The sequence below is a fragment of the Drosophila gunungcola genome (assembly GCF_025200985.1).
Source record: "Drosophila gunungcola strain Sukarami chromosome 2R unlocalized genomic scaffold, Dgunungcola_SK_2 000013F, whole genome shotgun sequence".
In the NCBI taxonomy this organism is placed as follows: domain Eukaryota; kingdom Metazoa; phylum Arthropoda; class Insecta; order Diptera; family Drosophilidae; genus Drosophila; species Drosophila gunungcola.
The window spans coordinates 1,935,948-1,949,230 of NW_026453171.1; the positions used below are offsets into that span (position 1 = coordinate 1,935,948).

The following is a 13,283-nucleotide window of genomic DNA, read 5'->3' on the forward strand; positions in this document are numbered from 1 at the left end:
CGATGCTATGTATTTATAAAGTTCTAATAATTGTACAATTCAAAGAGTTCTAGGTCTAGGTTCGGGGGCTGGAAGAACATTGTGGGTGCTTGGTGTTGGAGTCCGGGGTTGGGGGATGGGCAATCTTAAGACTACCTAAACCACTCTCTAAACTCTAATTACCAATATTACAAATGTGTCTGATCGTATTCAGTTGCTGTAGCAGGTCTTGCGCACTCCTGCCAGAATGTTGCTAATCTCATCATCTTTGCGCTGCTGCTGCTCGAATAACATTTCCCCCACTCCGACGCCCACTCCCACTCCCACGCCCACGCCCACGCCCACCATTCCGGGTCCGGGTGCAAAATGATGATGGTGCTGCATGGAGACAGCTGCCGGATTGGATGAGGTCACCGTCTGGTTGGGCGGAGGTGCCGACAGGGAGGGCGGAGCCGAGTGCGAGGCCTGTTGCTGCTGCTGCTGCTGCTGCTGCTGATGCACTGGCGCCTGGTTATGCGGCTGGCCCTGGGCCATGCCCTCGTAGCCCCCGTAGTTGCCGTAGTGCAGGTAGCCGCTCTGCATGGGCTGGGCTCCGTAGGCGCCGGCCGTCGTCTGCTGGAACGGCACCGCCAGCTGGAGCGGGAAGGCGGCCAGCGAGGTGGGTGGATACGGGAGCTGGGTGTAGTAGCTGGCCGCTGTGGCCGGCAGCATGGCGTTGCTATAGGCCTCCGCCTCGTAGTCGTCGTAGTTCTGATTCGTGTCCGGGTACTTCAGGCACTTCTGGGCGCCCGCCGGCTCCGGAGTGGCTTCTTTGTGCTCCACAATGGCCGGCGATGAGTAGTCCAGATCGTTGCTCTGATAGCGCAGGAAGTCCTCGTATTGCATCCCATAGGCATTGGCGCTGGGCAGATACTCATTGCCGGCCAACTCGTTCATGCTGAGCCGCAGGTTGCCGCAGTTATCCGCCATGGACACCGTGTAGCTGCTCATCTCGCTGCTGGGAATGGGTCCGGCGGAGCTGGAGGGCGTGCTGGTGGCCAGATTACAATGCTGCTGCAGTACACTGATGCTGTTTCGCATCGCGGAGCTGCTGTCGTCTTCCGAAACGGACACCGGCGGGTAGAAGGTGCCCTTGACGGAGTGACCATGATCCAGCAGGCCCCGGTTGTTGCAGGTCACGTACATTCCCCGGGCCGCCACCACGGCCACCGAAGTGGGTGCCAGGGGATAGGAGGCGGCGTACAGTCCCTGCTGGGATGCCCCCTGCGCCTGGCCCTTACCCTTGTCCTCCCCCGCCTTCGAGAGCTTCTCCTGGCGGGACTTGGCCGCTCGACTGGTCGGCGGCTTGGTCAACTTCTTGAGCAGCAGGGAGCTGTCGTAGCCCCCGCCCGTGGGCGATGGATCGTTGAGCAGGGCGGGCGCACAGTTGGCGGCCAGCGACTCGATCTGCTCCGTGCTGTCCGCATTGCTGTAGCAGTCCACGGAGCTGGGCGAATACGTGGGCTTCAGCGGCTGCTCGTAGAGGCCACCCGGAGTGGCCTGGTTGTGGCTCTGGCTGGTGGAGTTGCAGGTGCTCTCGTCGGTGGGCGTGGTGTAGCTGGAGGACGCGGTGGCCAACGGGGGTGTGGCCAGCTTGGGATTCGACTTGGAACCACCACCACCAGCGCCCGGATTGGGCGAACTGTCGCTCTGCTCCTTGCCGCCCGGCTGCAGGGCCCGCAGCTTGGACTGCTTGCGCCGCCGGGGTCTGTACTTGTAGTTCGGGTGCTCCGTCATGTGAATCACCCGCAGGCGCTCCGCCTCCTCCACGTACGGCCTTCGATCTTGCGGAGTTAGCGAACGCCATTTTTTTCCTGCAGGGCGGAGATAAAGATACACAAAATGGTGGAATAAGTTTATGATTTGTCGCTGAAAATAAGTTGGTATTCGAGGAAACATAAAAATGGTAAAACTAAATCAGGGCAATCGGCGAAGAGCATTTTTAAGCTTTTCCTTTAAATGTAACTTGGTTTTCATCATTATTTCGACTTTCTTCATTTAAATTAACCAAAATTGTTCCCAAAATAACAAACAAATATTTTTATTCAGGTTAAAAGATATCGGATAAGGTAGTTTAAATTAAATTTAACAAAAATGCGAAACAGGCTTCGGACTAAACATTTTTATTAAGAAACATTCGATTCTTATCACATTCCGTCTAAGCTTTAAATTAATTTAAAAATATACTTTTTTGTTCCACAAAAATAAAAATAATAATAAAAGGTATCATGAAAAAATGATAGAAATGACTATTAAAACTCAATAAAATTCTTTAAATTGTAAATTGAATTGAAAAAAATGTTAAAAAAAAAGCTCGAAATAAAATGCAAGATGTTAGAACCAATTAAGAGATTGTTTAAAATTAAATTTTAATTGTTTGAACATTAAACATTTTTCTTATGTAAAATTCAATTTTATCACATTCCGTTTAAGCATTGAATTGGTTCTAAAATGTTCATTTTTGTTCCTTAAAAATAAAAAACCATTTTGCAATTACTATTAAAACTCAATAAAATAATTTTAGTTGTCAATTGAATTGTAAAGAATGTTAAAAGAAAGAGTTTGGATTGAAATACAAGATGGTAGAACCAATTAGGGGATTATTTAAATTAAAGTCCAAATGCTTGAAAGCATTTATAAAAGTATGATGACTTACCCAACATCTTGCTGAGGTCGGCATTATGCAGGTCGGGATTCTCGTCGGCCAGCTTCTTGCGCTCAATCTTGGCCCAGACCATGAAGGCGTTCATTGGCCGCCGGATGCGCGATTCTTTGGCACTTTTTGACTGGGTTCCGCCTGGCCGGTACTTAAGGTCGGCGGTCAGCGGCTTGTGCCGCTCCAGATAGCCACAGTTGGGGGCGCAGAGCTCGCCCTTGTAGTCGTAGCTCCACATGGACGCCGGCTCGATGGGCGAGTGCGATGTGCAGTCCTCCATGGGGACGTTTCCGCCGCCCACCATTCCCGCATGCGGATGCGACAGGAATTTGTTGAGCATCGAGCTGCCGCCACCGCCCAGCAGTGGGATGTTGGTGCTGATCAGCGAGCCGGACGCAGTGCCTCCGCCCACGTAGGCACTGGACACCATCGGCATGGGCGAGTGACTGTGGCTGTGGCTGTGCGCCGCCAGCACATTCTCGTTGAGGTGCTCGTTCTCGTATCCGGAGCTCTGTATGGCTGGCGAGTGCAGGCTGGGCGAGGAGTGCTCGCTACCCTGGCGCACATGGTAGATCCCGGCATCGCTGTTGCTGTCGTGCATCAGCCGACCATCCGTCAGGTAGCCGCCGTGCTCCGGATAGTCGCTGCCCGTGGAGTGGCTGTACTCCGGCGTGCGCGAGACGTGCGGGTACTTCTTCGAACTGCAAGATAGCGAAGGAGGGAAAGATTTGGTTAATGAATAGTCATCGATGAACTTACTTATTTTTGAAACACTCTCACTTCAATGCCAGCCACTTTCAAAACCAATTATATTTTAAAAATCAAGTTAATTGAGTATCAGCATTTTTGAAAAATTTAAAATATTTATGTAAATCTCTTTTTTCTAAATTCAAATGAAATATTCATCATTCTTATATCATTTTAAAAGCTAGCATAATCATGATAAGCTATTATTACTATTAATTAGTTTAACAATATACTCAACGCTTTAACAATTAGTTTAACAATATAATCAACGCTTAAGCGATTTAGCAAACAATAAACAAGTTAATAATGTTTTACATGTTTTAAACGTCATTAGAAAATAAAAATTTAGCAAAAAATCTTAAAAAAACGATGTTAATCAGTTAGACGCTAAAGAAATGTTTTTCAACAATAATGTTTTTGCTTAAACATTTGATTTGGTTTTGGGGGTCTTCTACTCTCGCAGTTTAAAACATAGATTCTGTTTTATAATTTTAATCTTTATGAGAATACGCTGCAAAAAGGATTTTGTTGAAATAATATTTTTTCGCCTATTTCTGGAAGCCGTAAGGTATCTATTTCAATCAAGGTTTACACCGTAATTTACCTTTAAACGCGTTTTCTCGAAAGTATCGTTTTTTTAGTTGCCGAGTATGACTTTTTGTAGAAGAAGTAGTCCGATTTAAATAATTTTGTATTACAATTGTTCAAAAAACGTACCGCTTTGTTTGGCCGGGCAAACAAAGTTGTTGTTATTGTTGTTTCATTTTTATAGGTCAAGAAATGACGTAAAAACTTTAACTTTTCACTTATTATTGTTCAATTTTGCTAATTTCCAAATAAAAAAAATCTGCCTTGGGAAACATAATCGACATAACTAGTAATCTAAATAATTGATTTCGGATCACGCCGCTCGCCAAAACGTGATCTACGCGGGACCACTGCAGTTTTTACATGTGTTTTGAAAACCAAGTTTAAAAACAACATTTACAAGTCAAAACATATAAGAAATATTAAATAATAAAAATAACTTTTCAAATCTATGCAGTAGAACTTTTGTAATTAATTCCCTAAATAACCACTCAATTTATCGACACGAGAGTAGAAACGATTTCCTCGCTTAAAAGCAATACGTATCAAAGATAGCTGAGTGGACTATACCAGCCCTCAAGCCCAAAACAAGATGGAGTTATCCCCTATGCCGAGTGCCCGCCTCGTATCAAATTCATGATCGTTGTTAATCCCTCTACCGAGAGGCTACTGCTGGAAATTACGTACCGCCGGCAAAAATGTCCGTCGCAAATGTTCTTTATAATGATATTTAAAAGGGCTGCTAAATACGTTGACAATTTTCGCGTCGCTGGCACGCACAGAGCAACACAAACGAGCGGGGTATGGATATGGGAGGGGATATAGTAGCTTTGCATTTATCAGACACCAGAGAGACACAAACTGGAACTCCAGATCGGAACAGCACAGAGCAGAACGGATCGGATCGGATGGGATCGCCTGGCCAAGGCTCCCTGCATCGGTGCGCTCCTTAATGTCAGCGGACATAAATGTAAATTGGGCGCGTGCAGCTATTGTATTATCAAAGGAGGCCGCTCAAGCCCCGACAAGCCACCGTCGCGGAGTCGGCGGAGTAAGCAAAGAAGCTGGAGCAGAAGCTGAAACCCAGACTCAGACTGAGACTGAGACTCAGGACCAGACCTCGACTCAGACTCAGATCGGGAATGAGAATGAGAATGGGGCTGAGGTTGGTCGCAGTCTGGCTGCCTTGGCCGGACCTTTATGCATAACTTTTAAAACTTGCGACATATCGACACATTTCAAAGTAATTCGCCTTCCAAGAATTCAGCAGCATTGGGAGCATGGAGAGCAGCCCCAAACGACAAGTTTAAATATTGCCAAAGCTCCCGAGATCCCGACTTCGATCCGGGTCGGCTTGCTCCTTTGGGGATCTACCCATGCCGCTGTTCGAGTATGCGTGGCCGCTCGATCTCCTCGATTTGTTACCGTTTGAATTTATTGCTGCCCACTACACTTTTGGTCTATTGTGTGCCGGGGTTGCCTTCTGCCTTCTGCCAACTGCCTTCTGCCAACTGCCTTCTGCCTACTGCCTCTTTTGCCTACCGACCAGAACCACTGGGCCTAATTGTTTGCCTTTAGCCACTGAGCCACTGCAAGTTTCTTAGCTGTAATTCTCCTGGCCTTAAAGCCACTAAGCTCTGACTTTAGGACCAAGTATCCAAGCTCTAAGCATCTTGGCTAGGTCTTTTGCTTTACAGTCCCCCTCCACGATTTAGGCGCTCTAGTTCCGGCGACTTTCTTCCCTGACAGTGCCGACAAAGTTGCAAATTTCGGTTTGCAGTACCCTTAAACCCAAAACCCAACCTAGCCCCTCTGCCCTCTGGCACTTCTTAAGCCATCTGAATGTACGGACCAGCCCTGGATGAAGGCTTGATAATTTATTGAGGGTTTTCGGTGACGTCGTTACGTTTTTGATATTCGGTTGCGGCTGCCGCTGCCGCTAAATACTTGGCCGCTGCCGATACGCCAGCTTGGCCAAAAAGGGGTACACAAAATTATACCGTCCTGGTCTGTTCCGTCCGTCCGTCCGTTTGTCCGTTTGTCCGTTTGTCCGTGTGTCCGTGTGTCCGTCTGTCCTTCCGTTCGATGCTGTCCAACCTGTCCCAACTGTCGGCTGTCTGGTCGAAGTCGGTCTGGCTTTATCCTAAACCCGCTCACGATCCACGAAGCTCCAATCCGCTCGGCTTAGCCAGCTTCAGTTTTCAGTTTTCTGGCTCAGCTACAGCTACAGCTACAGCTTTAGCTTTAGCTTCGGTTTCTGTTTCTGGCCGCGGTCTGCTTAGCCATGGCCCTGATTTTAAAATAGGACACATACAGTGGCCGGTAAGTTGGCATTTTTATGCGCGCAAAATGTCAACATCTTTGCAAAATGCCACATATTCCACATTGCGGCCAGCCTGGTGTCCCCCTGGTCCCCCTGGTCACCCCTCCTCGCCCACCAGCCTGTCCAAGTACTCGATGTCCGCCGCCGACTTGGGGACCCATGGAACGTTTTGTTTACGACAACATCGACTTCTCTGGTGGCTGCCACAGAGTCCCCGTAAAAGTGGAAAGGGGCCTTGGGAGCAGGCAGTTGCCGGCCAACTCGGACTACTCCTCCCCCTGCCCCCCTATCGTTTGGCTGCCACAAAAGTAGGCAACTCCCTTCTTTTAACAAGCCCCTGGCTTCATTCAGGAGCCGCAGGCTCCGAGCCGAAGAAGCCGCATTGATCTGGAGAGTGTCAGGCGCTTTAGCATATTGTGATTCATGTGACGCTCTGCCGCGCTGCTCAAGACAGCCTTTTAAGTTGGAGTGGGCCTCCGGTGGGGCCCCCATCCCGAAATCCCGATGCATATACATACATATGGGGGCACAATTGTCAGAGGAGTTGGTAATAAAGAGCGGCTTCGACTGCCTTAATCCCTAATCTATATTTCCTCCATATTCGTGGCTAATTTTAGAAAGCGTTTCGGGGGCCGCATAACTCCGCCAAACTGACAAACTGACATTCCAGCAAATAGGACAGTAATTAAGACAGATCCAGCGCTACGCTGGGCTGTCAATACCTTTGTCTAGCCATTCGACTGTTCGACTATTCGGCAGATGGGCAACTGGGGATCTCTGAGTTGTGGACAGGTATGTGACAACAATTGGGCAGATTTGTCTCGGATTCTAAACAATCACGATGGGTTTGATTCGAGAACAATGGCATTCTATTATTTGGACGATTTGTTAGACTTTTTTTGGTGTTTTATAGACCGATTTAGGTATGGAAATCAGTGCAATTTAATGGTCAGTTTTGAAGAAAATTAGCTGTAGATTCTTTATAATCCATAAACAAAATGGGAATGTTTTATTTACCCATCACAAAACAGTGTGTTTTATTGATATGTAAATCAGTTGATAAACTTGTACGATGCTTAAAGTTTGCAGGAACTAATTGTATTGTTGTATTTAACTTTAATTCTAGTAAGCGATTAATTTCTTTTTAAATTTTCTTTATATACTCTTAGTGCTGTATTTATTAAAGAATCCGGTTAATACCTAATGCCAACTCTCTGACCAAGATAAACCCTATTAACAATCCGATTGCCCTCATATACATTTTAGAAAGCTTCTGCTCAGTGACATGCTAATTGGCAACCTTGATCAATAATTTATTTAGATCCGATTGTGAGTTGCAATTAGAGTTAATCAGTGCCCGCTTGGATATGCTAGCATAGCATAGCATAATCCCCGTGATCTGGCCACCAAAGAGGAGCATGCCTAGAATGGCAAATCATTTGGCGCCTCGTCCGCGATCGCATTGGGATTGGGCCAGTTGTAAGCGGTGCGGCAAGGTAATAAAAGCCATTTTGGTTTTCGGTCCAAGTCAAAGCCAGATTGCGGGGATGACGAGGATGGCTGCCATGGGGGCTGGGGGCTAGGGGCTTGGGGGCTTGGGGGGAGGCGGAGGTGGGTGTGGCCAGCGCCTGGCAAAGAGGCATCTGCCGCGGCTCTCCATTTGCTCCATTTGCAGTCTATTGGCTGCCTGCTGTGGCTGCAGGCGCCCCAACCCGAATACAAAACAGATTTCCAGAGGCTCGGGCTCACCATTGCAGCCAGAAAACGAGTTTGGCCCAAACGACTCTTGGCACGACTTGGGCCCAGTTCCAGTTGGAGGTTGAGGCAGCTATAGAGGAGGTACTGAGGTATAGCTGTGGAGCTGTAGCTCCGGCCCAGGTGTGATGTACTTGAATAACTTAACGACGCAGGCCCGGTCTCGAAGCACCGCGATGAGTTGTCGGCCGATCGGATCGGCCATTTACGCATACATATGCATGGCAGCCGCAGTCGCAGCCGCAGCCTCAGCCTCTATATAAAATGTACGCTCGCATATGGCCGCATGTAGATGCTGTTGACCAATAAGCATAAACAGCCCAGCATCCGGGCCCAAAGAGCCGCCATCTTAGCTTTAATGAACATGAACACGAAGGTGAGCCAACCTGAGCTACCTGTGTCGCTGCGAATGAGAACGAGATCGGTACGCACAATGGTTGGGAGTATGGGTATAGGTATATCTGTGTATATACGGACTGTATATATAGTGTGGCACACTGGGAATACATAATTAAACTAATGAAGCAAGCGAAGAGAAGCGAGGCATCATCATCACCATCCATCTTCGAGGGCCGAACGAAGCCGAAGTTGGTTTCGTTCGGCTAATGAGGTTTATTGCGGCTGTCGTCGCTGGGATGGCGGACTCCCCCCTCCCCCCTCCCCCCTCCCCCCTTCAACCCCCTATTTCCCCATCCATCTCAGCCAGCGAAGAAACAACGAAGACCCAGTTCTCACACAAGCGATTTTAAGAGCATAAAAAAGAAACAAAAATTTAATGGATTTTAGCACGCACACCAGCACACGCAGCAGAATATACACACACACAGATACTCCTACTACCTCGCAGGTGGAGGGGTACTAAATTATATGGATTGCATGGAAATGGAGGCAGTGCTAGATGCTCGTACTAGTAAGTAGAGTAATTGCATGTGGAGGATCTGTACTTAGCTAGTTGGTGGCTACGAAAATAGCTGGCCGGGAACCGGACTCTAATCATCTTATCGTTGTTACTGGGCCCCAAAGGAAGCTTTAACTGCAGTCCTGATTTTAGCTTGGGCTTAAAATGTTACGGAGTGTTGACTGACTTAAATGTTTTCAAACCACTAATAAGGTATATTAAAATTAATTACACGGTTAAACGTTTGTACCTTATGCAAAGTATATTAGTTTTTGTAGGATAAGTCGGTAACCAAAACAAAGCTTTTGTTCATTAAATTACTGTTAGGCAAAAGATATTCTTATTTCCGAATGTTACTTAAAAGCTAGGAAATTTTTAAAGTTTTTTTTTAAAACTAAACTATATGCAAATGCAACTTTCTACAGTTAAAACTATATCAACCATTTTCAGTTTAAAAGTTCTGTTAAACCTTAACTGACTTTTTATTTGATTGTTTGTTCTAAAATACTTTCAGATAAGCAAACAAAAATCTAAGCCGATGAAGTTTTAAAGAATATAAATATCTGTAATAAATAGTTTAATTTTGATGAACATGTAAGAATCTTACTAAACTGTGTTATTTATTTTGAAATCATGTTTTTTATATATTTGAATTCGAGCTTACAGTGCAAAATTGTTATTAAATTGTTCATAAGAAAATCGAACAATCCAATCATAATTTAAGTCATAAGTTAATTTTCTGTTGTAAGATTATAATCAAACCTAAACAATTTTTTTTGATACCCGAACCTATATTTTTAAAATCAGGTGATCTTTGTTTTTTATATTGTTAACTTAAGTCTTATAAATTAAGGTCTACAGAATCAAACCAAAAGACAGGCTTTCTGTCTAAGAATTCTATTTTGTGTTATGACAAAAAAAAAAACACACACCCTCAATTTTATTTACTTTTCCTTAATATACTAGACTTAAATTTTATGCTTATTTAATATAGTTTAACACATACAAATATAAAAATAATCATTTATTTATTTAATGGCATTTACTTATGCCAACTTGTATTTCTTGTTCTTAAGAATTGGATTGCAAACTATTGCATTTTTCTTTTCATGCCCTCCAAATTCATCAATACCCATTTACCAATTAACCTGTCGACACACGATTTATAAACATTAAACAAGATTTATATCTTGCTTCCAAGAAGTTACTGCTATTGGAATCTCCTCTACGACAGAAAAAAGTTTTAGTTCCTGCTTGAAGTAAGGGGAACTCCAGAATGTCTCTAGCTTGTGTTTATTTACTGCAGGGAATACGTCATTCTTACTATGCAGATTTTGCAACCAGGAACTATAGTTACTTGTTACTCAAAAATAAGGAGGCACCAATGCCTATTAAGTCTTTTAATATTTCCTTCCCTGCTTAGTCACAACGAAGTCTTAATTAATTGCCAAATTCGATTGAAAATCCACATATACAGATGGTTGTTTATTGGTCATTGAATTTTATTTTTATGTGGAAAACTATTTAGATTGAAACCGAAGTTAGCAAAGTTTAGGTAGATCGAAGCCTTGGCTTGATTTATGGGGAAGCCATAAAAGATCAAACTGAATGAAATCGCATCAAATCAAGTTGATTTGTGGCCCTGTCACATGCTGAGCCAATCCCAAACAGGAAGATTCGAAAAATGTGACGAAAAATGCGACAAGCTTTCGCGCATGAAATCTTTCGATATTTTGGGTTTTTTTTTAATTTCATACGGAAAGCGTGCGGATTTATCAAAGCTTTTCATCTGTACTTAATTTAATTTCATGGCTTCATTTCCATTCATAATTTCAGCCAATTTGTAGACGGGAAATTCCCGTCGGAAACTGCGTTAGTCAGTCAGCTAAATAGACACTATATAGGGGTTGTATACTATATACGGATATTAAAATCTCATGCGTATCTATCAAGCTGTGTAGATCGGACCTAAATCTTCTTAATGCTCAAGTCCGCATGACCTCTGGCCGAAATAGACAGAAATTAAAACCTCTTTCGGGTCGTCTACGCGTTCTTGCCCTCCGCATTTTCCCAGGGTCTTCACCCCCGTTTCAGACGGAGCCGCCGGAGTCTTGGTTTACTTTCCACTTGACCAATTTCGAGCAGCGTCCGACGAAGAAGACGGTTCTTAAGTTATTCGCGGCCGACCATTTACATATTCGGAGAGGGGTTAGGGGAAAGTCAAATGGAACTCACACAGTGAAGCGAGAAGCGGATACGAATACAAGTGCAAGTGCTGCGGGGTCTGAAAACTGGGGCCACACCAAGGAAAATCTAAGCAAATTCCCAGGTACTATATACTATAGCCCCTATATACCTGTTTTTATGATACTCGTAGGTATCGCAGCTCCGCCAGTGTGCATTCGCATTCGCATTCGACATCCCCGACGGTGTTTCTCGCTGTCGTGCCCGCCGCCAGTATCTTAGTATCTGTATCTGTCTCTGACTAACTCTTAAAAAGTCCCAGTCATGGGCCCATGTACACGACTATACATATATTCATACATATATATATATATATATATATATACAAATACATATATTTATATATGCCTACGATCTAGAGAATTTCTTCACCACTACACAAGCGCCTTTTCCATTTTTCATTATGGTTATTATCTTGAAGATATGTATCTTCGCTTCGGTTGGATATAATTAAACAGCGAGAAAAAAATTTTAGCATGGGAAAAATGTAAATATTACTTGTAATTTGTTAGCAGATGATGTGGATGTTCGTGATCATATGAGGGTTCCATTTTATACGGCAACGGCGACGTTCGTGGTAACGGTGACGGTGACGTTGATGTTGTTGCTGTTGCAGTTGCAGTTGTTGTTGCTGTTGCTGATGTTGTTGCTGCTGCTGCTGCTGATGTCGCTGTTGCTGCTATTGTTGTTGCTGTTGACGTCGGTGGTGGCAGGTTGAAATTGTTGTTGTTGGTCGGGGCTTTGCTTTAGCAGGGCCAGCAGCATTTTGCTTAATGTTGCATTATTCCGTTAGTTTTTTCCCTTTGTCGGCGGGTTGGTGGGTGGTTCGGTGGTGCCGCCAATGCTGTTGGTGGTGGTGGTGGTGGTGCTGCTGCTACTACTGCTGGTTGCCGGGCCGATCATTTTGCCCAGTTACAGTTCCAACCATAAATTTATGTGCGCGGCATGTGTGAATTTGCGTCCATTTGTTGTCAGATTTTGTTTTGTTTCTGGCTCAGACCCTAACCCACATTTTGGCCACGATTTCGCAATCGCCTAATGATGTTGGGCATATATATTATTCTCACTCTCCACTGGGCACTGGGTATATTCAAAACCGATTCGTTTGTAACACTGCAAAATGGGCACTTTCAAAAACCGATTCGATTGGCACTTGGTTTTAACCGATACTTTACCGATACTTAAAACCCGGTTGATTGTAACTTTTAAATGTCCACTTTTTGTACCTGATTTTACCGATACTAACTTTAAGTAAATACTATCCAGATAGAGTTGGGTTCTTAAATATCACTTTTCTGTATGTTTCTAGCTAGCAACAGAAGCTTTTTCAGGTGGCTGTCGACTAATGATCGTATCGGTTGCCCAAAATCAAGGGCTTCGACATTTCACAAGACACAAACAGCGGACGCTGTGACAGCAACAACACTCTTGGGAAAATGAAAATGAAAATGCACGGCACAACAGCAACCACTAACTAACTGGGCCTATGTACAGCGGGCCAGTCTGTATGTAGATATATTTATGATTACAACCGGGGACGCAGATGGCGATGTCAATGGAGAGTTTAAGTTAAGGCCCGATTCAGAGTCTGAGTCTGAGTGGAAGTCGATGTCGATGTCGAGTCGAAGTCGAAGTCAAAGTCGGAGCCGCATGAACCACGCTGATGACGAACCGCAGGCCAACTGAACTGAACTCTGCGACCGATCGACGCTCTCTCGAGCTCGGAGATTGTGAACTGAAACGCTGAACGCTGAACAGTGAACACTGAACAGTGGAAACTGAGGTGTCTCTGCCTCGGATCCGATGCATAAGGCCAAAAAGCGAAAAGCTGAAAGCGCACGGGCAAAACCTTTCGCGCAGTCTTGGGCCAGAGCGACCAGAGAGCGGCAGCTGCTCAGCAAAGCGGAACGAGCAAGTGGCCCAGGTGACTTGGCTCTGACTCTGACTCTGACTCTGGCTCTGGCTCTGGCTCTGACTCCCATACCATGCCACACCATAACATACCTTTACCTCCGATCGCTTTGGGCCCAGACCTCGTAGCCTCCGAACCCAAA

General features: G+C 45.1%; 1 protein-coding gene across 2 annotated transcripts; it reads right to left on the reverse strand.

Annotated features, from left to right (window-relative positions):
• Positions 1-173: 173 nt before the first annotated feature.
• Positions 174-13,081, reverse strand: LOC128256090 (putative transcription factor SOX-15). Of its 2 annotated transcripts, none has more exons than XM_052986157.1 (3): positions 11,728-13,081; positions 2,675-3,375; positions 174-1,832 (listed from the first exon to the last, which is right to left on the reverse strand). In XM_052986157.1, the coding sequence occupies exons 1-3, from the start codon at positions 11,778-11,780 to the stop codon at positions 190-192; spliced, it is 2,397 nt and encodes a 798-aa protein (XP_052842117.1). In that variant the 5' UTR covers positions 11,781-13,081; the 3' UTR covers positions 174-189. The 2 variants fall into 2 exon arrangements, with proteins under 2 accessions (XP_052842117.1, XP_052842118.1); XM_052986158.1 differs by lacking the exon at positions 11,728-13,081 and adding an exon at positions 4,026-4,127.
• Positions 13,082-13,283: the final 202 nt, after the last annotated feature.